Genomic DNA, 27,203 nt, shown 5'->3' on the forward strand with positions numbered 1-27,203 from the left:
CTTTGAATATTACATGTTAATAACTTGATTGGAATTATAACCTTGAATTGACAGTTTGATACTTTGAAAATTTTGAGCCAGCCCTACCCCCAAGGGCTGTAGGGTGGGGCTCAAAGGAGTCAGTGTGCTAAAATTTCTTCATTTTCCTTGTTAAGAATCAGAGGTGCTAGTTTCAAATCCTTTTTAGTCTGAAATCTGTATGCTAGATATTGAGTAAGGTGGTTTTATTGTTTTTGTCACTTTGAATAATATTTCTGTTCATGTTAAAAACAAAATCAACTCTCTGTATAAATATATCAGGTGACCGTTAAGGCCCATGGGCCTCTTGTTTATAGCATATCAATCCGCTGACCACTCTTAGAATGATGCAGATCTTATTTCAATGTAAGAAAGTATATAACGCTATATGGCATTGGACGCGCGTATTTTGTTCCGCCCCGCGGTACTCTTTGTTATTCATTTCGCCTAGAAGAGTTCTCAGAATAACTTTAAAATCTTTAATAACCCTAAAACTATCTATATTGTTTCCTGGATTGGAAAGTAGAAAAACCCAGCAGAAAACAAGCAAATGTGTTTATCCCCATCGATTGAAGGAAAAAGCGAAATAGTGTTACTTCTCCTTGTATGATCTGGCAGAGGCCTCACTCTCATCCATAAAAGAGATCTTTATGCATCATCTCCAGAAGGTGTGCAGTGCACTGTAATAAGGTCACTGTGACCTTCACTTCAAGGTCAAAAGTCATGCAAGTGCAATATTTTCAGAAAAATCCTGTCCAGACCATACTATTTTAACCATGGAGGACATCTTGATGTACCTGTATCAACCACTGAAGGTGTTCAGGGTACTGCATTGAGAGTCACTGTTACCTTTACCTCAAGTCAAAGGTCTAACAAGTGTTAAATTGCCAGTGAAGAGCAACATTTTCAGTGAAATCTTTATTATTTTAAATCATTGTAAATATTGTGATGGAACTTGTTTAACGCTTCAATGGTCTCCCCAGGCCGTTTTAGCGCTACGGTACCGTTACATATGAATGTTGAGCCGTTACGCATGCAACAGACCGTTACTCATTGAGAGGTATTTACGACTGGAACATCAAGTTCTCACAAATGGATAACCTCTTCTCCCCTTGCCAATTAGACTCGCCCTCATTAGACTAGCTTTTTATTGTTCCCTACGATCGACACCCTGATCATCAAACTCTGCCCTGCGTGAAAATTTACCTGTGGGGATGTGAACTAGCCTACCTGTCCTAGAGGTGTGAAACGTGAACAATAGACCACAATTACCAGTTTGTAACGGTCTGATTATAATTAATGATATCTGTTAATTACCAAGGCTTCAATCTACGTTCTGATTTTCATAGGTGACAGACAATGACACCGAAATAAGAAATACAAATACAGAAGTACAGACAGTGAGACAGGAACGTTGTACTCAGAAACGTCTGCTGACCTACCTTGCCTGCATTGTTTTTGGCCATCAAATTTTAATGCTTGAATAAGTTAGCTATGTGAGAAGCCTTTATTAACAAATGACTGTTGATACAACTTTCAGAGAACATGAAATATTTTTGCTTCATCAAGATAGATGGTACAAGTGAGCAGACTGCATGTGGTGGCCATGTTGTTTTAAAAACTTGATTAATCTTGCGTAATCCGTGATGCAATAGCGTTTGAAACATGGATGAGGGGCGTTAATCATTTTTGCGCCAACATTATAAATAGTACATGGTTTTCACAGTTTGACAGTAGCAATATTATAAGATTATTTTTACTGGATAATTACAATAATTCATTTTGATAACTACAGTATAACTGTAAGTTTATATTCAGAACAGCATTTTTGATTTTTTGTTTGCTGAATGATAACAGGTCTGTAAATTTCATAACTAAGGGATTTAAAAAAATCTAAAAAAAAATCATTGATTTTAAAATTAATTAAATATTTGTCCAAATAAATACCTTTGGTTGGAAATGCTATTATAATTTATTTATTCTCGGGACATTTATTCATTTATTTCTATGATGATGTTCTTGGGGGAAGAAATGCTTAGGTGTTTGCTAAAATTATCCATTTGGTTGAGTCAGACTATTTTATTTGTAGTTAAAAAAATAATGATAAAGAAAAAGGATAGGGCAAGAATAAATAATGATAAAGAAAAAGAATAGGGCAAGAAAATGAGCAATAATATAATGCAATGTCAGGATGCTAAGTAATGCTATTTCAACTATAACTCTTGTTTTGAGTTTCCTTTCTCAAAGTGGTGTCGCGCACGATATATGGATTGCGTCGCGGTAATTGTTGACAGCGCCGCGCTGTGATGGAAGGGTTGAAAAATACCACAGCGCATCAAAAAAATTCTGGGAAGAACACTGCTGGCTTGCATCACCCACAGAGGGTCTGCCGTAGTAAACTATTTAGGTCACAAGTTAACGTCAAGAGTTGTTGCAAGCTACAATAGTCTTATGAGTGTTCTAGCAAAAATCTTCAAAATAATTATATGGGTTTCACGATGCCTAACAAATTAGTTTTTGGCATAATGCAGATGAAGTGTTTATTTGATCAGTATTCTCAATAGATTACTCTGTGGTTACCTGGTTTTCTGCCATTTTTTGTGACTTTCATAATACATTACATGTCTCCCACCCTATTAAAGACTGAACATTGATGTATTTCCACTTACCTGACCCTTCCCAAATTTTTGTGATTGCCTTGCAGTTTTGGTATTATGAAGGAAGTACTATTGCTATTTTAAAGAAGGGGTGGGGGCATATTGTGTTCTCTTGTCTGTCCTATTTTTGTCGCACTTCATTGTCATGACTGCTGAATTTATTTCTTTACAAACTTTTTAACAAATTTTATTCAAAGGTCGGGTATGAGAATCCTTGTCATGAGTTAGTATTTCACGGTCCCACATCCTTGATACTCCAGGGGTAACGTTCATTTACCTTCTCTGCACCCCTGGAATATATCATAGCTAAATTGAAGGCACACCACTTAGATATTTGATTGGTATCGAGTAAAATAACCTGACTTATCGCTAGGCTGATACCTGTCCTTTGAAGTCAGAGGAGTGACATCTCACTTCGAAGCCATACTTTTTTTTTTAATAATTAATATGTAAAGGTCCTATTAATGTACAATAAATGATCAAATTAGTCTTCTTGTATCATCCACAAGGTGGTAGACATCGAGCCTTTGAATTTTTTCGTGACATATTCCAGGGTTGCAGAGAGTGTAAACCCCAGAAGTATCAAGGATGAGGGTCCCAAGGCCAAAGTCACTGTTGATATTTATATATTAGCCACAGGGCCATGGGGGTATTCATGTTTTTCAGATGTTTTCTGATAGGTTTATTGTAGCTATATTTTCTTTGTAGCCACATTGATATTACTTATGTGTAGTGATAATTTCAGTTGTATTAAGCTTAGAGTTCTTAAACTTAATACATGTGTACCGTATGGATACATGAAATTTTGTTGTGATTTAATTCTTAAAGTCAAGGGAGATAACTATAACAGGTCAGGAATCTTCGATTCATCACAGTTGTTCTTTCTCTTGCAATATGGATCTAATGCCTACATTTGTGATTTCAGGTGTGAAGGCAACTCAAGGATTTTGGTCCCCTGAACACGTTGCCCAATTTGAGGATATTGCTTTAGACCAGAACTTCACGGCTGTGTACCAGAACTACTCTGGGGAGGCAGAAGATCTGTACACTGTGAGGTTGCAGAACCAGGCAGGTGAGGATATTAACCATAAGTATGGCACCAGTACCAACTCTATATGTGCTGAACAGACTGACCGCAAGGTGGCCATGGGTAAAGGAATGGACATGAAAATAGAGGTACAGGATAATGAGTGGATTGACCATGCAGGTAGTGACTCCTGCAACAAGCCAAGTGAGGGAAATAGATTTGGAGGCAGGTCTGGAGATCGAGGTGGAAGCAGAGGATTTGGTGGTGGGGATAGATCAGGAGGAAGTGGATTTGGAGGAGGGGATCGATCGGGAGGATTTGGCAGTGGCAACAGGTCTGGAGGAGGTAACCAGAATCAGAATGCTGAAGAACGAGGATTTGGTGGTCGATCTAGAGACAACAATAGAGGTGGAGGTTTCGGAGGACAAAATCGTGACCAAGAGAGAGGTGGCGGAGGATTGGGGGGCAAATCGAATGACCGAGGAGGAGGTGGTGGATTTGGAGGACAAAATCGTGATCAAGAAAGAAGTGGCGGATTTGGGGGCAGATCCAATGACCGAGGAGGTGGCAGTGAATTTGGAGGACAGAACCGTGATCAGGAGAGAGGTAGTGGTGGATTTGGGGGCAGATCCAATGACCGAGGAGGTGGCAGTGGATTTGGAGGACAGAACCGTGACCAGGAGAGAGGTAGTGGTGGATTTGGGGGCAGATCAAATGACCGAGGAGGAGGTGGTGGATTTTGGAGCAGATCAAATGACCGAGGAGGAGGTGGTGGATTTGGAGGTAGATCCAATGACCGAGGTGGTGGCAGTGGATCTGGAGGACAGAACCGTGACCAGGAGAGAGGTAGTGGTGGATTTGGAGGTAGATCAAATGACCGAGGAGGTGGCAGTGGATTTGGAGGTAGATCCAATGACCGAGGTGGTGGCAGTGGATTTGGAGGACAGAACCGTGACCAGGAGAGAGGTAGTGGTGGATTTGGGGGCAGATCAAATGACCGAGGAGGAGGTGGTGGATTCAGAGGACAGAATCAAGATCGTGGAGGTGGTGATGGTGGTGGTTTTGGAGGTAAGAGAGATGGAGGATCAGGTCAAAAAGGGTTCTTGAGTGGGGGATTTGGTCAATCCCAGCAAGCTGCTAATGATGACTGGGATCCTGACGTAACAACTGTGGTCCCAGAGAAACCAGCTACAACAGCCCCCAGGAGTAGGTTTAGAGGAACTAGTCAAACAATAAACACGCCTCCATCATCTTCGTCGTCAGATCAACAGTCCGATGCATGGTCGCGGAGAGTTGGTGGTGTCACTTTCATTTCTCAGAAACTTATCGCAGATACGTCATGCCCTGTGTACGTAGTTTATTCCAATAGTCCAGGGGAATTTTGGTGCCAGATTGTAGACAAAGCCAACGAATTGCAAACGATGATGGACCAGATGAATGAACATTACAATTCTTTATCTCCAACCAAGTCCGCTATAGGTCAGCCAGAAATAGGAATGCCATGTGTTGCCAAATTTTCTGAGGATGAACTGTGGTACAGGGCGGAAATTTCAAGCTATGATGACAAGACTGTAGAAGTTCAGTTCATAGACTATGGCAACTCGGAATCTGTGGACTTGAAAAGTGTAAAACATATTCAGAAAGAGTTCACTGTCCTACCTCTTCAAGCCATTCGCTGTTGTTTGAGCGGTGTGAAATGCTCAGAGTCGAAATGGTCAGAAAAAGCCACAGAAGCCTTTGAAACACTAACAGCAGACAAAGAGTTGGTCTGTGCCGTTAAAAGTCAAGTTGGAGGTTCCTTCCTTGTCAATTTAGAAGATGCAACTGGTGAAATAGATGTTGCACTGAAACTTCATGAGGCTGGATACTGTACATTGGCACCAGCTGGTTCAGGAAAACCACAGAAGGTGGTAGTGAAGGTACCTTTCCCAGCTATTCCAATCAATGTCGGTTCCAAAATGGACGTTTTTGTTTCTTGGATTGAAGATCCATCCATTTTCTGGATACAACCAGTGGAAAACCAGACCATTTTGGAGGAGTTGGCAGAAAAAGTGCAGGAGGAATACACATCAGGACCATCTGCAGACAAGAAAGTGTCAAAGATTTCTCAGGGCATGGCTGTTGTTGCTAAGTTTTCAGAAGATGAAGCATGGTACCGTGCTGTGGTGGAAACGGAAGGAACGACGGCTGGTGTAAGATTTATCGACTATGGCAACACCGACTCAGTTGCTATAGACTCTTTGAGATTACCGTCTGAAGCCCTAATGGAGGTTCCTGCCCAAGCCATTTACTGTAGTCTGGCAGATGTCAAGCCCCTTCAGCCTGGAAATTGGAATGTGGACGCTAAAGACATCATGGAAAGTATGGTAAAGGAGGAAGTGAGCTGTACGTTCAAAGAGACCATGCCAAATGGATTCATGGTGGATATTGTTTCTGATGGAATAGCTATCGCTGAGGAGCTAGTCAGAGCCGCTGTTGTTAAAAAGGTGTCCGAGTCATCACCAAGGAAACCAGAATCACCTCCAAAAGATGTACGGGTATCCCCTGGCAGATCAGAAGGCCCAGTCAGTCAAGGAAGTGTCAAACAGAGACTAAATTTTGCCAGATGTGTGACACTGGACAAAGGGTCAGTTGAGTCTGCTTATGTATCTCAGGTATATTCTCTTTCAAAGTTTTATATTCAACTTGCCAAACTTGCTGCTGAACTGGAAGCCTTGATGGAAAGGCTGGAAAAGGCATGTGGACAGAAGTCTCGTCCGTCAATGATTGTACCAGGTATGGCTTGTGCTGCCAAATTCAGTGGGGACGAGATGTGGTATAGAGCTACTGTGACTGAAGTCAACACAGATGATGCTGACGTACTATTCATCGACTATGGAAATTCTGAAGTTATATCCTTTGACAACATCTGTGAAATCTCTCATGATTGCCTCTCTCTGCCACCACAGGCTATACTGTGTAGTCTTAAGAACAGTAATGAATTGACAGACAATTGTGCTGTTACCAAGTTCACAGACATGACCATGGATAAGGAAGTACAAGTTACGGTCTTCACTGGCTGCACTGACAGGCCTGCTGTTGTGGATGTCTCGGTTGACAACACAGCATCATTGTCAGAGCTGCTTACCTCCAACTCTAGTGAATCGTTTGGTACAGTAGATCTCACTTTACCTGTGCAAAGCTTTCCTACAGAACTTAGCACCAAAGTGTTCACTAGCTATGTACATTCTCCGTCCATGATATTCTTACAGCTTGCCAGTCAGGAAACTAAATTAGATGAGTTAAGTACAAAGTTGCAAACGGCATATTCAGCAAGTGCCTGTGATATTTCATTGCAAGAATTAAAGAAAGACTGTCTTTGCTGTACAAAGTATGTCGAGGACAGTTTATGGTACAGAGCCCAGGTGGAGGAAGTCTGTGGTGACAAATGTCATGTGCTGTTTGTAGACTATGGTAACTCAGAGGAAGTTGAAACCAATTCTCTGAAAGTTCTGACTCCTGAATTTACAACACAGCCAGCTTTGGGATTCAGGTGTGCACTGGACGGCCTTGTACCGATCAAAGGGAAGTGGTCCGAGGAAGCCATTGCTCACCTGGAGAGCTTGGTGATGGACCAGGAACTTAATTGCAAATTTGTGTCAGATACAATTGTCTGCCTTCAAAATGAGGACGGGGATGTTGGTGAAGATTTGATAGCCCAAGGGCATGCTAAATTGGTAAAGGCAGAAGAGATTAAATTCTCGCAGCAGGAGAAACCAGAAGGCCAGGTATCGACTTTCGTCTCTCATGTAGAGGATGTGTTCTATCTGCAATTAGGCGCTGATGAAGATAGGTTAGCAGAACTTTCAGAAAACCTTCAGACACTGTGTAAAAGACTCTGTACCCCACAGTCTGATCAGGTCACAGAAGGGTTACACTGTTGTGCCAAGTTTTCTGAGGATCAAGCCTGGTACCGGGCGACTGTTTCCAAGGTAACCGGACAGGAAGTTGCTGTACGCTTTGTTGACTTTGGCAACTGTGATGTAGTGACGTGTGATCAGCTGAAACTTTTAAGTGAAGATCTACTTACACCAGGATTGCTTGCCTATCCAGCTGTGCTGAAGGTAGTGGGTAGGATGACTGAGGAACAGCAGGCACTCTTCTCACGTCTGACAGAGGACCAGGAGCTGATCACCGACTTCTTGGAGAAGACGGACGATGGCCTGAACCAGGTGACCCTTATGACCAGTGAGGGTAAAGATATTGGTCAGGAGTTCTTGACAGATGAAGCTGCAGGTAGGATGTTGTTTAAACATATACTCGAATGTGCTGTATTATAATACTAAATATGAATTAATAATGCCTCATGCTTGGTGTGGTGTGGTGTTATTTGATAGGGAGGCTACATTCTCCATGTGAAAGACATTTGTGTGAAGAAATGAATGTGAAATGAGGTAAAGAATACCTGCAATGAAATGTAAAAAATTCAGCAAATCAATAACATGAAGATAAATCGTGATAATTTTGTCCTGATAATTTTTTTTTAACAAGATTATCGGTCTTAAAACCACCAAAAAGAAAAAAATATTACAAGAATGGCCCCTTAAATTTGAAAAATACTTCAAAAGCGGTGACATGTAGAATGGGTCTCCTTGTATCAATACTGGTTTGTGTGTGTGTTCATATATTTATATTACCATACTCTCTGTGGCTCTCTTTCTATCTATATACTTACCATTTCTCATTTTTTAGCTCACCTGGCCCGAAGGGCCAAGTGAGCTTATGCGATGGTGCAGCGTCCGTCGTCCGTCGTTCGGTGTCAATATTTTACTTTAAACAACTTCTTCTTAATAACCAAAAGGCCTAGGGTGATGATATTTGGCCAGAAGCAAACCAGGATGAAGGGCTACGAAGTTTGTTCAAATAAATGACCTTCACCTATTTTCAAGGTCACAGGGATCAAAAATGTTAAAAACTTTAAACAACTTCTTCTGAATAACCAAAATGCCCAGAGTGATGATTTTTGGCTAGTAGCATGCTGGGATAAAGGGCTACCAAGTTTGTTCAAATGAATGACCTTCGTCCATTTTCAAGGTCACAGGGGTCAATTGTCTTAAAAAATCTTTATACAACTTCTTCTGAATTACTTAGAGGGCTAGGCTAATGATATTTGGCCAGTAACATGTTAGAATGAAGGGCTACCAAGTTTGATCAAATGAATGACCTTCACTTATATTCAAGGTCACAGGGGTCAAATGTGTTAAAAACCTTTAAACAACTTCTTCTCAATAACCAAAAGGCCTAGGATGATGCTATTTGGCTAGTAGCATGCTGTGATAAAGGGCTACCAAGTTTGTTCGAATGAATGACCTTGACTTATATTCAAGGTCACAGGGGTCAAATATGTTAAAAACCTTTAAACAACTTCTTCTGAATAACTAAGAGGCATAGGGTTACAATATTTGGCCAGTAGCATGCTGTGATTAAGGGCTACCAAGTTTGTTCAAATGAATGACCTTCGTCCATTATCAAGGTTACAGGGGTCAATTGTCTTAACAAATCTTTTAAACAACTTCTTCTGAATAACTAAGAAGCCTAGGATAATGATATTTGGCCAGTAACATGCCAGGATGAAGGGCTACCAAGTGTGTTCAAATGAATGACCTTTACTTATTTTCAAGGTCACAGGGGTCAAATATGTTTAAAACCTTTAAACAACTTCTTCTCAATAACCAAAAGGCCTAGGATGATGCTATTTGGCCAGCAGCATGCTTGGACAAAGGGCAACCAAGTTTATTCAAATGAATGATCTTAAATTGTATTCAAGGTCACTGGGGTCAAATATGTTTAAAACTTTTATACACCTTCTTCTGAATAACCAAGAGGCCTAGGATAATGATATTTGGCCAGTAGCATGCTGGGATAAAGGGATATCAAGTTTGTTCAAATGAATGACCTTTACATATATTCAAGGTCACAGGGGTCAAATATGTTTAAAACCTTTAAACGACTTCTAAATTAGCCAAAGGCCAAGGGTGATGATATTTGGTCATTAACAGGCTGGGATGAAGGGCTACCAATTTTGTCAAAGTGTATGACCTTCGCCAATATTCAAAATCACAGTGGTTAATATGTTTAAATCTTAAAATGACTTGTTCTGTATAACCAATAGGTCCAGGGTTATGATATTTTGCCAAAAGCATGCTGGGTTGGAAGACTTTAAACTCTGTTCAACCTAATGTCCTTGTTCGACATTCAAGGTCACAGGCGTGATATGTTAAATCTTTTAATATGTTCTTATGAATCAAACACTGATATTCTGCCTGTAGCTGTATTTTAGTCCACTTTTAAGAATACAAGTGTGAGATTAATACCCAGTGAGCAATTCAGGCCCATTGGGCCTCTTGTTTTGAATTTAGTTTATGTTTCATTCTCATTCCTGTTACTTGTACATACCTCTCAGGCTTGGGTCAGAAAGCTATGTCACTCTGCTAACATTCTAGTAGCAGTATCTGCAAACTTTATGCTACGTATGTAGTGCTTACATTTTGGGGAGGCTTCCTTCTATATTCACGACCTGAAAAATGAGTGAAATATAAACTCCTTAAAGTGTGCGTCTCTTCTGTTAATAGTTATTTGAGGCTTTCGACTATTAACAGTATTGTGCAAAATTTAAAAACGTATAAACAAAGCACCAGGAAAACGAAAGATTCAAAACTCTGATATAGGACAAAATTTAGGTATTTTTCAGTGCTTAGGTATTTAGTATTTAAGCAATATTCTTGTTTGACATGATGAAACAGTATTTCTAACCCAGGCAAGAAGTTAATAAATTTTGGTAAAAGTGACCTGAATTCCTGCATATGCTGATCTTCAGAAGATCATTATATAATAAAGCAAGTTTTACTGCACCAAGTGAAATTTATCTTGTTATATTATTTCCAAAGTAAATTTAAATTGGTGAACTAGTGTTTGGGAATCAATCATTCTTGTGTATAACAAAACATGGCCTTGTCCATTGTTTATCTTAGCTGCTGTAGACGAGGCTCTACGAGGGGACGAGTCCTTCATAACCTTGGATAAAACTGGTTTCGTCGAGTCCATTCTTGAGGATACAAATATCTCGTCATCGCAAGTGGAACGTGGTCAGGATGAAACCAAGCCTGAAGCTGACTCCTCAGAATGTGATATTCAAGACCAAGGTAAATGTGCTCCAGATTTTACTGCAGATTTTTGTAATTCAGGGGAAGTTACAGTTGGTGGTGTCCAGCTAGTAAAATTGGGAACCGAGTCTTCTGACTGTGACAAAACAGCAGACATGTTTGAGGAAGAAACTGCATGTTGCATGCAGAACTCATTCGAACAAGAAAACAAGTGTTTAGAAAGTATTGCTATGGAACATGCTAATGAAGCTCCTGACATCGAAGGACAATTGGAGATGATGGTAGATACTCAAGTTAAATCCTCCATGAAACTTGTCACATCAGATGATTCGGAATTGTCCGAACCAGATTCTAACCAGAATTTCTTTATCACTTCTCAATCAGTGAAGAACAATCAAGATGTATTTACAGATAGTGAAAAGGCAGATTGCTTTATTTCAGGAGATATTGAGTGTTTGGAAGTGGTAGTCCAGTGTCGAGAGGAGGTTGTGAAACCTACTGAAGAAAGTGAACCCTCAGATGAGCTATGTTTCCAGAAAAATAATGTAGAATCTTGTGATGAATCAACACAATTAATAAAAGAGACAGTGCTATCTGATAAGCCTGTGAAGTCTGTGATAGAGATGGAAAGATCTGATGTACAGGCAGAGACAATAGTGGCTGAAATAACAGTTGAACCAGTGGAGATAGCAATAGAGGCAGAAAGATCTGATGTACAGGCAGAGACAATAGTGGCTGAAATAACAGTTGAACCAGTGGAGATAGCAATGGAGGCAAAAAGATCTGATGTACAGGCAGAGACAATAGTGGCTGAAATAACAGTTGAACCAGTGGAGATGGCAATAGAGGCAGAAAGATCTGATGTACAGGCAGAGACAATAGTAGCTGAAATAACAGTTGAACCAGTGGAGATGGCAATGGAGGCAGAAATGTTTCATGAGCTGGATGACTTAGTGATTGAGGCAAAAATATCTGATGAAGTTGCAGAGGTTTCCATAAAGACAGAAATATCTGATGATACAGCAGAGGCAGAAATAGAGACAGAAACATCTGATGGACCTGCAGAGACATTGATAAAGTCAGAAGCGTCTTATGAACCAATGGAAATAGCTATAGAGGCAGAAACATCTGATGGACCTGCAAAAATATTGATAGAGTCAAAAACATCTGATGAACCATTGGAAACAGCTTTAGGGGCAGAAATATCTGGTAAGCCTAAAGAGGCATTAATGGAGTCCGAAACATTCGATGAATTAGTGGAAACAGCTATAGAGGCAGAAACATCTGATGAGTCTGTGGAAACTGTGTTAGAAATAGAAATATCTGTTGTCACAGCAGAGACAGAAGTAGAGACAGAAACGTCTGATGTCACAGCAGAGACAGAAATAGAGGCATAAATATCTGATAGACCTGAAGAGGCATTGATAGAGACAGAAGCGTCTTATGAAGCAGTGGAGGCAGAGACAATAGTGGCTGAAATAACAGTTGAACCAGTGGAGATGGCAATGGAGGCAGAAATGTTTCATGAGCTGGATGACTTAGTGATTGAGGCAAAAATATCTGATGAAGTTGCAGAGGTTTCCATAAAGACAGAAATATCTGATGATACAGCAGAGGCAGAAATAGAGACAGAAACATCTGTTGTCACAGCAGATACAGAAATAGAGGCAGAAATATCTGGTGTCACAGCAGAGACAGAAGTAGAGGCAGAAACATCTGATGAGTCAGTGGAAACTGTGATAGAAAATGGCAATGGAGGCAGAAATGTTTCATGAGCTGGATGACTTAGTGATTGAGGCAAAAATATCTGATGAAGTTGCAGAGGTTTCCATAAAGACAGAAATATCTGATGATACAGCAGAGGCAGAAATAGAGACAGAAACATCTGTTGTCACAGCAGATACAGAAATAGAGGCAGAAATATAGTGGAGATAGCAATGGAGGCAAAAAGATCTGATGTACAGGCAGAGACAATAGTGGCTGAAATAACAGTTGAACCAGTGGAGATAGCAATAGAGGCAGAAAGATCTGATGTACAGGCAGAGACAATAGTAGCTGAAATAACAGTTGAACCAGTGGAGATGGCAATGGAGGCAGAAATGTTTCATGAGCTGGATGACTTAGTGATTGAGGCAAAAATATCTGATGAAGTTGCAGAGGTTTCCATAAAGACAGAAATATCTGATGATACAGCAGAGGCAGAAATAGAGACAGAAACATCTGATGTCCCAGCAGAGACAGAAGTAGAGGCAGAAACAGCTGTTGTCACAGCAGAGACAGGAGTAGAGACAGAAACATCTGTTGTCACAGCAGATACAGAAATAGAGGCAGAAATATCTGATAGACCTGAAGAGGCATTGATAGAGACAGAAGCGTCTTATGAAGCAGTGGAGGCAGAGACAATAGTGGCTGAAATAACAGTTGAACCAGTGGAGATGGCAATGGAGGCAGAAATGTTTCATGAGCTGGATGACTTAGTGATTGAGGCAAAAATATCTGATGAAGTTGCAGAGGTTTCCATAAAGACAGAAATATCTGATGATACAGCAGAGGCAGAAATAGAGACAGAAACATCTGTTGTCGCAGCAGAGACAGAAGTAGAGAAAGAAACATCTGATGTCACAGCAGAGAGAGAAGTAGAGACAGAAACATCTGTTGTCACAGGAGAGACAGAAATAGAGGCAGAGATATCTGTTGTCACAGCAGAGACAGAAGTAGAGACAGAAACATCTGTTGTCACAGCAGAGACAGAAATAGAGGCAGAAATATCTGATAGACCTGAAGAGGCATTGATAGAGACAGAAGCGTCTTATGAAGCAGTGGAAACAGCTATAGTGGCAGAAACATCTGATGAACCTGTGGAGACAGAAATAGAGATGGAAAAATCTAATGCACCTGAAGAGGCATTGATAGGGGAAGAAGAGGTAGAAACATTTGATGAACTTGTGGAAACAGCTTTAGAGACAGAAACATTTGATGAACTTGTTGACACAGCAATAGAGGCAGAAATGTTTGATGAACCAGTGGAAACAGCTTTAGAGGCAGAAACATCTGATGAGTCAGTGGAAACTGTGATAGAAATAGAAATATCTGATGACACAGCGGAGACAGAAATAGAAACGGAAACATCTGATGGACCTACAGAGGCATTGATAGAGGAAGAAACATTTGATAAACTCGCAATAGCGTCAGAAACAAATAAGGAAGCAATAATCAAGACAGAAACATCTAATGAACTAGTGTTCACAAAAATAGAGGCAAAAACATCTGAAGAACCTTCGATAGAGTCAGAAACAATTAAGGAAGCAATGATCGAGGCAGAAACATCTAATGAACTATTGGACGTAGCAACAGAGACGGAACCATTTGATGAAGCATTAGAAACCATGATAAGTGAAACATCTGTTGAACCAGTGGAGACAAAATCCACAGATTACCCAGGATCCCAAGGCGATTACCCAGGATCCTTAGTAAATTATCCGCTGGCGAGGACCAGACTGGAGGATGGACTAAAAACTGTATTATCTGAATCCCTGTTAGGATTAGAGGATGAGGGTAAGGATAAATCATTTCGACCTTTATTCTAGTTTGATACCTTGAATATTCATCAAAAAGGTCCAATGATTGAAATGTTCTTGGTTTAATTGTACACAAATTGAATAGAATGGAATGTGTGTGCACCATCAAAATATAATGGATCTTTTGAGCTTTTTATGCTGCTGTGATTATACTAATAAAAAACAGTGTAATTCTTTTGTTTAGAAACCTGATTGGCTAGACTAGCAATTTATGTATTGTGAGAAGGAAAATAAAATGCAACTGACCACAGCTACAGCCAATACGATTCTATAACAGTATGAATGTTTTATACCCATCATCCAGCCTCATCTAAGTCAGTCACAGACAGGCCCAGCCATGCTGACATCTTGTCCCCCTTGGAGGACAACTCCATTTTAAGAGATGATAAAGTTGGTGAGAACACTAATTCAGCCATTTTGTGGCAAGAGTTTGTTTGTTCTACTTGCATTTTAAATTCAGGATACTCAGCCTCAGTCTTAACCCTGAACATTTGTGAAAGTTTGAAGTAAAGATACTGTACTACAGCGAGGTCTTGAGCTGTTTACCTGTCTATTCAGAGGCTGCCTTTCTGCAGCTGTACTTTATTGATATTTTCCTTGATAATCCTTTTTTTGTGAATTTGCATTAAGAGCCAATTAATGTATTTTGCAAACAAGAAATATCCTGTGAGCAAGATCATTTGGGATATATTAATGATGCTCCTCCGTTTGTTCATTCGTCTGGCCATTCCCCCTAGATCTGTTTCTGCAAAAGAGCTCCTGTGGGCAAATCAGAATCAAACTTCAGACACTGTTTCTTTCCAAAAATGCTTTACTTTGGATTGCTTTTGAAGGGAGGTCAAAGGTCAAGGTCACTATATATAGCTAAAGGAAAATGATTTCTGCACAGTAACTTCAGTTACCATGGGTTGATCAAACTCACACTTCATACACTGCTTCCTTACCAAAAGGCTGTGTTTGGGGTTGCTTTTCAAGGCAAAAGGTCACAACTAACTGGCCTTACATAGACAATTGGTTTCTGTATTCCTAAGACCAGATAAAACACACAAATTTCATACACTGCTTACTTATCAAAAATTGCGTTTCAGGTCTGTAGGTCAAAGGTCAAAGCCACTGTCATAATGACTAGTGCATTCCAATTCTGTATCATTCATATATCGGTGTGAAAAATCAAGCTCTGAACTTCAACACTGACTAGGGGATTAGTATTGGTAAGGGATTTCCTGTCTCTTTTAATTTTCATAACATGAAATGTACACAAGAGAGAGAAATGGAAAGTCTTCATGAATGGAAACAGAAAGGTCAGTTAGCAAAATTAAGTACTCACAAACTAAAAGTAATCTACGTTAGTCATTTGGACTTGCCTATTTAAATTATCATAAATTTGAAATGGATGGTATGTTGATGACACTCGAATAACTTATAGCTAGAATTTTTTTATTGAAATTATTAAGGGAGAAAACCTCGTAGAGATTAGAAAGGGCCAAAGGAAACTTGTATGCACATTTAAAACGAAAATTGTAACATTTGAGAAAAAATCAACACAATATGTAGATTGGATAGCTCATTGAAATCGTTGAATAACTGGAAATCTGAGCATTGATGGCTATAGCGATTTGATTCGCTCTTGCAATTTTGACAAGTAGGTGAAGTAGTACAGGATGGATATTGTTGTTACTATGTTTGTTATAATATTAAACTGTACAATGAAAACTCCTGAACAAAGTGTATCCCCATTGTATTCATAGTACCTGAGGATTGTACCCTTTTGTTTTTAAGCTCCCATAGGGCTTTATTCCCCGTATCTATTTTTTTCTTTCTTTTTTCTGAGGAAGTGTTGAGAATGGCAAATGTATTTTCTCAAGTGGAGAAATAGGGGTATCCTTGTTTCTCAGAAACTGAACAACAAAATACAGAGTGACAAATTGTCTAGAGACTTTGCAGGCTATTATTCTTAATATAGAAATGCATTATACAATGAGGATAGTGTTTAAATTGGGAGTCTGCAGCCTTATAGTGTTTAAATTGGGAGTCTGCCTAAATTTTAGAATGGTTTGAACAAGCAGGAAAGTCCTTACTTGACCATAACATTGTCCAAGGAAACATGAATGTACCTGAGTTACGAGTATCCTGGATAGCTCCCTTCCCTCTATGGCACCAAGTGTTACCACTGTTTTACTAACACTGTTTCACATTTCATGTTATTACATATACTGGTAATAGAATAATACATTTAATGCTCTTACAGAAGAAAATAGAGATTTTATCAGAAAAATGGAAATATAATTTATTGGAATTTATTTTTATTGTGCAAAGGTTCTTAGATAAATTTAAAGATATGAAATACCTCTTTTGCTACTGCATGCTACTAATTTTGCTAACATATGATCTTGCTTTCAGATTGTTTTATTTCAGAGATTTTAACTATTCTGAATACTGTTAGTTTGTAGTCTGCAAGTAATATTCTACATGTAGTCCGACTGATCACAATATACATTTAAAAAAAAAATTAATTTAAAGTCGGGGCATTGTATTGTTTAAGTGTCTAGATCTGTAATGACAATTATACAGCGACAGATTTTCTGTTTTCCAGTTGTTTGTTTTATGAGTAACTTGATTGAAGTTTTGCAATAATATATAAGGATGTGTATTGCACAAGTTTTGGATTTCTTATTATTTATGTTATTAATTAGGAAACACCATTTATGGTTTTCTTTCTATAGCAATTATAGACAGGTGGTCTATATAGCAAGTGATCTCTATTTAAGACAGATGATCTTAACTAACGTTAAGTCAATATGCTCTTTTAAAGGATCATGCCATAATATTGTCCTAATCCTTGTGGCAATAATATCTAAAGTTGGTTTAAACAATATTTATTTCATATATCATATATAATAAGTACACAGGTTAATATAAATATAAATAGGATCAGGCAAGAAGATTTTAAATCTTATATAAAGCCATCTCCCTTGAAATGTAATTACATTAAAGAAGTACATGTACTACAACAGACATTTAATTCATACACATAAATTGTTTAAATTAACAGTTTGTGATAATACTGACCATTTTATGTGATGAACCAAAAATTTAAAAGGAAATACATTGGTAGGTATGATAGAAGAAAGGAGACAGTGATATAACTGTAAATCTAAAGTTCGAGGTCCTTGTGAAAATTGCTGCATTTTACTGGCAAGCATGATTCCGTTAATTATTGTAATACAAAGTAATTCATGAATTTCTGCTCAATCTAGATGGAACACAAACAGTGGCCAATGAATGTGGTGATGCGTCATCTATAGAAGCGACAGACGACCTTGGGAAGCTGACACACATTGTCCTTGCGGAAGGAGACCGAGTCCAGGTGACATCTTGCCACATCAACTCGCCAAGCTCTTTCTATGTCCACCTGGATAGAAACAAGGATGCCCTAGGCAGTCTGTGTGACGAAATGTTCAAATTCTATTCTGAATACGAAGGAGCAGATCTGAACGTAGAGTCTCCAAAAGAGGGCCAGTTGTGTGCCGTACAGTTCTCCGAGGACGAGTCCTGGTACAGGGCTAAATTATTGGAGGTATTAGGATCAGACAGGTTTAAAGTAGAGTTCCTGGACCATGGAAACACGGAGGAATGTTCTGGAGCTACGATTCGGAAGCTTATGATACGTTTTGTTGAACTGCCTGTACAAACCATGCACTGTACATTAGGTGGAGTGCGATCTGTAGATGGCCCCTGGAGTGAGGAAGCACTTACACTTTTTACTGAACTCCTGGGGGACAAGTACGTGTTTATAGATATTTTACCAGTTGAAGGGATGAGTACTCGTGCAATTTACATATTTCAATTATATTGCAATATATCATATTCAGTTGCTTTTCCTTTTTGTAAAAATCAAATCTCGTACTAGAAGTGTATAATTCTACGAATTGATGCTCTGGGCTCGTACACTATATGTGGCGAGTGAAATTTTCAAGATTTACTATAATATATGTCAGGCTTGAAGATGGGCCATATCTAGTACCAGGTATTCTCAAAATGAAAAAAAACATTTTAATGGAGTAGACATTTTCATCCCACTGTCTACATATGGATCTTTCAGTTAAATTAATCCTCTGGGTGTTGAAATACTGTATTCTGCATTGCTCAGTGATTGGTCTGTTGGGTTGCCTGTGAAATTTCTTTTTAAGCCGGAGAATTTTGGATACATATTTCAAATCTAATCTGTCAGATAATTGTCTAATGTGAATGATTTTGTTTATCAGGATTTGTTTTGTTAAAAATAACAAAAACTGTGTCAATTTTCCCTCCATTTGTTTCTAAATCACTGCTGTTGTTGGTTGTGTTTGTGTAGGAGCCTGTTGGCAGACATCATGTGTGTGAGCCCTGACGATGCTTACATTGTCCAGCTGTTGGACATGGGAATTCTACTTAGCCAGAAGTTCATTGACGAGGGATTTGGAGTGGAGGCATCCACACCAACCTACGTCAGTAAGAAAACAAAACGAGTGTTTTCCGACTGCAGTCCACCAAGGCCCCTAGACCTGAGTGGTGACATCTTACCAGACTCGGAGGAAGACAGGTGAGCTCATGTGGTCCTGTAACTTTTTCTGCAAACTTAAATAAATCTAATTAGTCAGGATAACTGTACCGTCAGATGTATCAAAATTGAATATTGTTTGAAGTTTAACCATTGATAAAAAAATAAATGATTCAGTATTTCTTAAAATATTAAGAATGAAAACCTGTAATATGTCTCTTCTAAAATACTATTTAAATATGCTATATACAGATTGATATTCTTCTATTAGTCTTGTCAGGGCCATGGATAGTTACATGGAGAGCATGTTCTCATTTTACAAACTATATAGTGTTGATGCTAACATAAAGTTACAAAGTTGTGCATATATATATATATATATATAAATAAAACAAAACACAAAGACTAGTATAATCTGCTAGCACTTTCGCCCATCTTGGGGCTCTTCAGGCGAAAGCGCTAGCCGATTATACTAGGCTTCGTGTTTTGTTTTATTTATATTTTTACCATCACATGGACATTTAAAACTATTTATCGCTATATATATATATTATGAAGAATCTCCTAGAAGAGATGAAAGTACTAAAGACTCGTTGAGAATTTTTCTTTTGATAATATATATATATATATACAGAGAATGTTTGTTTGTCACAAGTTATCTCCTCTTATTGGTCTGTAGAATAATTAATTTTGTTATAGCAGGTTGTTAAACAAGGTTTGTTTCTAACTAATGTAATACGTACTCTAAAATGTTCACCATTCAAAAACTTCAAGCATATATCATTTAAACAATGAAGTATATCATTTAAACAATGAAGTATATCGTTTTAACAATTTTTATATCATTTAAACAATGAAGTACATCATTTAAACCATGAAGTATCAGAAGTCGTGCTTTTCCAGTACCATATTAAGGAAATTCACTTCAATAATAATGTGTGCATTAATCTTCCTTAGGTATCCATCACTTGAACTGGTACTATCTGAGGACTATACCTGTTGTGTCAGCAACACGGTCTCCCCTGGAAAGTTCTGGTTGCAGCTGTCTGAAAAGCAGGACGATTTACAGACTTTCATGGACGGGATTCAAGAAAAATATAGTAACCAGGAGAAGCCACTGGCCACAGAGCAAGTGACATGTGGCACTCCCTGCGTGGCCCTGTACGGTGAAGATGGTCTCTGGTACAGAGCCACAGTGTTGGCTAAAAACAATAAGGACATAGAAGTCATGTTTGTGGACTACGGCAACTCAGAAACTGTGAACCTGTCTGAGCTCAGGGAAATTCAATCAAAGGACATGTCGTTACCACAACAGGCATTCTGCTGCTGTCTGAAAGGCATAGTGCCAGAGTCGGAGTCTGAAGGTTGGGAGAAGATCGCATGTAGCAGACTGGAAGAACTCACATTTGAAAAAGACTTGAAAGTGAGACTTTGTGAATCTTTGCCTAACCGTTGTTATATGGTTGAGATGAGTGACAGAGACGCTTGTATTGCTGATTCACTCGTACGAGGTGGCTACGCCAGGTTCTCTGAGGACAAGAGGCAGGTAACTCGGTGTGAAGAGGCTGTCAAAGCTGAACCGGTAGCAGTTTCAGCAGATCAGCTAGTGTTGGATGAATCTAAGGATGATGACGACTTCCATAGCGTTAAATCAGATACCGTAGACAAGGTAGACCTCGGACCCTTCCAACCCTCGAAGATAAAGGAAGATGAGAATTATACTGCTGTCATACTTAATGTCAAATCACCAGGGTGTTTTTATATACTTCTCGAGGAACAGGGTGAAGAAGACAGAGCAGAGCTTGTAACCAGCATCAAGAAATATGTGTCGGACCACACAGATGAGAATCTGTCATCAGAGGAGACTGTCAAGGGCACTGCATGTCTGGCACAGATGGCGGATGGATTTTATGGGCGTGCCGTCATAACAGGGACGCGCAACCAAAATGTGGAGGTGAGGCAAACTTTAGGGTTTTAGGTTGATCAGAAATATCCAAATAGTTTGATCATTTAATGTAAAAGTTATGACATGATGATTATAATGAAGACCTTGGAAACTGATACACCAGTGAAAACTCCAGGCATTGGCCTGGTCACTAATAAGTGTTATTTACAATCTCTTAAGGTAACCTTTTGTTAAAAAAAAGATTGGCTTCTTATTTATAGTCCCTGTCTTGTCTGTATTATCAGGTGTATCTGGTAGACTTGGGAGTTAGTGAGAGTGTGGACAGTGCCGTTCTGAAGCCCCTCCCCAGCAGTATGCTGGACCTACCTGCCCAGGCAATCCCCTGTAGTCTGGCTGACATTCAGCCCCTAGATGACACGGATTGGTCCGAGGACAGCATCAAAGGCTTTCAGTGTAAGTTTGGGGTACTGTATAGCAGGTAGATGAAGGAGATCTTATAATTTGGTGATTTGTTAAGTTCACTTCTTGATCACAAAAATTTAAATGCTGAAAATGAAATCGGTCAGGCCAGCATTTTGTCTATTATGAGTTCTGATCCTCACCAACACATATCAAAGATTGTTGTTTGCTGCTTGACAATGACAATGGCAATGAAAATGCAGACAGGCACGATAGCGATGCCTGTTGCTTTTTGACACTAACAGTAACAATGAACTACAATATCTATATTTACAAAAGACATATTGTCAAATTTTTTAAATCGTCTTAATAGAGTTTTTAGAGGCAAATTGTCAAATTTCCTACTACAATAAAAAATCTTCTATAGAGTAATGAAACTAATCTACAATTATATTCCATGGATTTAAAAAAAACCAAAAAACATTATATTTTTGACCTAAAAATTTGAAATATTGACCCCTGAATTTGACACTCTTTTGGTATAAATAGGACTTATCCTTCTGATCAAGGGATATGTTAGGCTAGGTACTGTTTAAGGTGTTGATGCCCTCTACTGCTATATTGCAGATATCCTATAAGGATATATAAAGAGTATTATGTATAGCTTTGTTGTGTTCTATAGCATTGTCGTCGGAGTGTGACCTGGTGTCCGTTTACGTTGACCCCCTTACAAAACAAGACGGCCCACTGTACAATGTCACTGTTAACGCCATAGGAGCCGTGTCACAGGAGATGTTCAACATGCAACTGGTAGAACTTGGTTTTGCCGATTTTGTTCCGGGATCCACTTTGGAGTCTGAGGCCATGATGGATGAGACAGGTACTGTTACATGATATTGGGGGTTGTTCTGCGTGTATGACATAAATATAATCAGGGGAAAAAATGATGACGTGTAATCAACCTCATTACTCTGGCAAATATTAATCTGGTTTTCCCAGTTTTAAGTCGGTGTTTAGTAGACAAACTTCCATAATGGTTTATGATTATATTTGATGCTTGATATTTGCACACAAATGAATGTGTTGGCAGCAAAAACCACTGAGGTTTTACACTAAAAATATCTAAAGAACTATTGGAACCAATGCCTAGAAAAACTGGGTTTATAAATCAGAATTGTTTTCTCAAACTAGATACCTAGGTACTGTAAACCTGATATTTTCATTTAGTTCTCATTTTCACCATTTTCTCAGTTGATAAAAAATATCATCTCTTTGAGATGTTGTATAGAAGCTAAAAATGTTACTTATGAAAACTGAGTAATTTGTTTTTACAATGACAAGGTTGACGATATACAATGTCTTATTATCCAGAAACCTCCTTCAACGAGCTGTCTTTGTTAAGAGAAAATTCCATTGGTAGTGAGGATGAAACCACAGGTAGGTCCCTTTAAAAAAAGATTAGACATTCCTTTTAATGTCATGTGTCTAAAGAAAATCGTGAAAGTGTTATATATGTATAGTATAATAATGTCACTTTGCACACATATTGAAGAAATGATAACCGGTTTGACGGGTAATGTGCTTTTTATACCCAGCGGGACCCATACTCGTTACCAAGTAAGGACAAACTAAAATGTCGGCACTTCTTTAGAAACAATAGTCAGAAGAGATGCGGAAGATCTCAAAACCAGAAAAAAACTTTTTTTTTTAATCTCAATTGAAAGCTTTTTAAGTTGCACTGTCAGCTTTAAGTGAACTGTAATATTAACAGAAACATGTCTGTGGAAGCATACCATTTTCAGTATGAAGCTATTCATGTACATTTACACAACTTAAAAGGAGTCAGATCAGATACTACTTAAAAATGCCCCTTGTCAAAATTACAAATATAGGTCTTTGAAGAGCCTTCGGTTTACCCCAGGTCATAATGTGAAAATGGCAACTTGAAGCCAGAAGAAGAAAATTCATTGTTGTTCTCAAAGATTTAACCCTTAGGCTGCTACGCACGACAATAGTCGTTTTTAAAAGTCGGGCCCTCACTGCTACGCACGGCAATGGTCGTTTTTCGGTCTGTAGGTTTTGATCGGTAGCCAGGAAGTGTGAAGTCGGGTTGTTGCTATACCAAACCCGAACGCGTATAGTAGAAGGCTTCTGATTGGTTGTTTTGTCATTACTTTCGATATTCACGGCAGTGTACCCTAGTAACAACCAAAGGTGTGCGAGAGAATTTCAAATCGAAAAAAAAGTGATAAAAATGGCGGACGTGTAGATTGAAGCGATGCATATGATGGTAAACATTTATTCTCCATCGTCACCTACGATGATAATAAAGGTTTTGAAGGGTTTGGCATGGTTGATGTGGAAATACTTGGGTGTTACCTAATATGTAACTTTCCAGTGAACGGCTTTGTGCTCTACGCAAACAGGAAAATATCGGCGGACCGAGGCGCACATGTCGTCTGCAGGTGAGGCCGAATTGAACATTGACATTGATACGTTTTGAGCCGATTTATTTCTTCAAACTTTTTATCGGTGATTTAATCATAAACTAGACCGTAGCTATTATATATCTATATGCCGAGTGTGACAGTAAATTTATTGAATTGCGACCTGAAACCTGTAGAAAATCACATGCAATTCTTGACGAAATACCTGACCTCTTTTTACCTGAGAATCTCCGTGTAAATATACAGCGTCTTATGTCAAAAATGAAGTTTATAATCTCTGTTATCATTTGCCAATCACATTTACGGACGAAAATAATTTTAAAATGATCTTTCTTTTGCTTAAATCTGATTATTTAAAAGTTTCACATTTTCTTACCTTTATTACCACCTGTACAGGTAAATACTGAAGCAACTTTAGAATTGAAAACGTTAATATAAACTAGAGACAACAACGAACAATTTTCATATAACTTTTTTTCACATATAACAAATATTTTCCAAGTTATGCACATTTGAAAAATCAAGTAAATTAAAATAAATTTCAATAATTAATTCAGCAGTGGTGTCCGTTTACATAGAAATCAATGTAGCAGCCTAAGGGTTAAGATGTGGAAGCAATTTTTATACTTTAAATGTTTAGGAACTGAAAATTGAACAAGCTAATAAAATGCAAAATATCAAAAAACGACATTACATTAAGTGGATTAGTAAACAGAACTTTAAGTCATTGTCTGTTTCTACCGCAAAAGTGGAAATTACATTTCCTAAAACAACCGGAGTTTTAGGAGCGGCTCATCACAAGTTGCTTGGTGTAGGAATGTTTTATAAGACATAATCATGTCTCTTTTAGATCACAATGTCAACATTTAATTCAAAGCAATTAAAATGCTCTGTCTTTATATCATTTGTAGTTTAAAGCAGATATTTTCATCTCTGGAATTTGTGTTTGTTACATATTTTATATTAGCTTTAATATTTTCTCGGTAGTGTCATATTTACTGTTTGTCTGCGGACAGTATTGGCCCCTATAATTATGTCATTGAATTAATATTTTATTGACCTTGCCAGTTACAACTGACTTCAGTTCACCTGATATCAAACATTTATGTTTATTTATCACATAAGGTTCTGCGTTATCCAGTCAATATACCCATGTCTTATTTTTTGGGTATTAACTCATGTAATATGACCTATCAGCCCTGTGATTAGTTGAAAATTTCAATTGTTTGAATCGGACGTCATGCATAGGACAAGTACATCATAGACTTCCGCATGGTAGCTTATTACATTTCAAGATTGTATGAAGATTGTCGTTTTACACGAATAAATGACACAAATTTTGATTGTGTAAAATAACGCTAAATTGAAAAACTCTTAAACTCGTTTCATAAATCTCATATGAAATGGAAACTCATGTAAGATCCTATATATAATAATTAAATGTTATCTAAATGAAGTATTCCTATGTTGATTAGATGTTGACACTTCGAGGATGACGATAGAGGAATCGGTGCTGGAAACAACTGGTGCCTCCGACAGTTTCTCCTTCTTGTCTGGCAAACAGCTCGATAAACTGAAAGGTAAGTTACACTGTATACAGTTGTTTCATGCCTTATCAGTCAACAGTCAAAACTATTTTCCCGAGGAGTTGGTACCCTCCAGATGAACTGTTTCCCGAGGCCGCTGACTGATAAGGCATGAAACAACTGTTTTGTTACTTAACAATGAAAAACCAGAAAGTTCTATGTCGAATGTGATGTTTAGGTCTACCGACAGACGACCGTCAACAATCCAGTACCAAAAACGCTTGATCATCGGGGTGCTTGTAATTATAGGTGCGTTCGATTACCTAACATGTGACCAGTCAACAGTTTCACGTGACCAGTCAACAGTTTTTAGCTCACCGGGTCCGAAGGACCAAGGTGAGCTTATGCCATACCGTGGCGTCCGTCGTCCGTCCGTCCGTCCGTCCGTCCGTCCGTCCGTCCGTCCGTCCGTCCGTCAACAATTTCTTTAAACGACTTCTTCTTAACCACTGATTGGAATTTAACTAAATTTGACTGGAAACATCCCTAGGTGGTGGGGATTCAAAATTGTACAGATGGTGGGGCTGACCCCCCAGGGGGCTGAGGGGCGGGGCAAAAAGGGGGCAATTTGGCTATATTGCTTTAAGCGACTTTTTCTCTGGAACTAAGAAATGGATATCAACCATATTTGACTGGAAGCATCCCTAGATGGTGGAGATTCAAAATTGTACAAATGGTGGGTCTGACCCCCCAGGGGGCTGAGGGGCGCGGCCAAAAAGGGGGTAATTTGGCTATATTTCTACAAACGATTTCTGCTGTAGAACTATGCACTGGATATCAATCATATTTAATCAAAAGCATTCATGGGATGCAGGGATTCAAAATTGTACAAATGGTTGGGCTGACCCCCCAGGGGGCTGAGGGGCGGGGCCAAAAAGGATTATTTGGTTATATTGCTTTAAGCAACTTCTTCTCTGGAACTAAGTGATTGATATCAATCATATTAGACTGGAAGCATCCCTAGGTGGTGGGGATTCAAAATTGTACAAACGGTGGGGCTGACCCCCCAGGGGGCTGAGGGAGGGGCCAAAAGGGGGCAATTTGGCTACATTGCTATAAATTGTCTGGGAAACAGTCGAAATTGATTAATATGCATTTATATAGCAAGTCAGGTAACAATATACTCTGTGTCGGACATGGATTGAGTTGGGGGACGTAACAGTTCACAAGATCTCCGTGTCGGACATGGATTGAGTTGGGGTTCGCAAAAGGGGGCAATTTGGCTACATTGCTATAAATTGTCTGGGAAACAGTCGAAATAGATTAATATGCATTTATATAGCAAGTCAGGTAACAATATACTCTGTGTCGGACATGGATTGAGTTGGGGTTCGTAACAGTTCACAAGATCTCCGTGTCAGACATGGATTGAGTTGGGGTACGTAACAGTTCACAAGGGGTGGGGCCAAAAAAAAGTTTATTGCTTGGAAATGGTGGAGATCCCCACCATATAACCACATATACAATTGCTGAGTATAAAGAGAAGAATGCACATTTGCTTCCAGGATGGCCCTGGGGTCTGGCCCCACCCTTGGAAACATAGTCCTTGGGCCATAACTTTAAAATTGTTGAGATCCCCACCCCAAACCTATATATACAAAAGCTGGGCATAAAGAGACGAATGCAGTCACGATGTTAGAATAGACCCTGGGGTCTGACCGAACCCCTAGGGACCTAGTTTCTAAGTCACAGCTTTGAAACAGTTGAGATCCCCACCCTATAAAGAGATGAATGCACATATGCTACCAGGATGGCCTTGGGGACTGCCCCACCCTTGGAGACTTAACCCCTGGGTCATAACTTTGAAATGGTTGAGATCCCCACCCAAAACTATATATACAAAGGCTGGGCAAAAAGGGACAAGTGCAGTTACGATATTAGATTTGATCCTAGGGTCTGGCCA

At 39.0% G+C, this 27,203-nt stretch overlaps 1 protein-coding gene across 4 annotated transcripts in view; it reads left to right on the forward strand.

Moving 5' to 3' along the window:
* LOC110448334 overlaps positions 1-27,203 on the forward strand; it is a 42,417-nt gene that overhangs the window by 7,563 nt on the left and 7,651 nt on the right. Inside the window, exons 5-15 of one of the 4 annotated variants that reach the window (XM_021494513.1) lie at positions 3,601-4,434; positions 4,675-7,977; positions 10,713-10,883; positions 14,727-14,816; positions 17,680-18,205; positions 18,777-19,004; positions 19,920-20,916; positions 21,153-21,321; positions 21,950-22,147; positions 22,639-22,704; positions 25,190-25,294. In XM_021494513.1, coding sequence (XP_021350188.1) covers positions 3,601-4,434; positions 4,675-7,977; positions 10,713-10,883; positions 14,727-14,816; positions 17,680-18,205; positions 18,777-19,004; positions 19,920-20,916; positions 21,153-21,321; positions 21,950-22,147; positions 22,639-22,704; positions 25,190-25,294 — 6,687 coding nt within the window. Of the gene's footprint in view, positions 1-3,600; positions 7,978-10,712; positions 10,884-14,726; positions 14,817-17,679; positions 18,206-18,776; positions 19,005-19,919; positions 20,917-21,152; positions 21,322-21,949; positions 22,148-22,638; positions 22,705-25,189; positions 25,295-27,203 lie in introns of all 4 variants that reach the window. The other 3 variants (XM_021494511.1, XM_021494512.1, XM_021494514.1) reach the window with 3 other exon arrangements.

Source organism: Mizuhopecten yessoensis, unplaced genomic scaffold (assembly GCF_002113885.1).
Source record: "Mizuhopecten yessoensis strain PY_sf001 unplaced genomic scaffold, ASM211388v2 scaffold4001, whole genome shotgun sequence".
Classification (NCBI taxonomy): domain Eukaryota; kingdom Metazoa; phylum Mollusca; class Bivalvia; order Pectinida; family Pectinidae; genus Mizuhopecten; species Mizuhopecten yessoensis.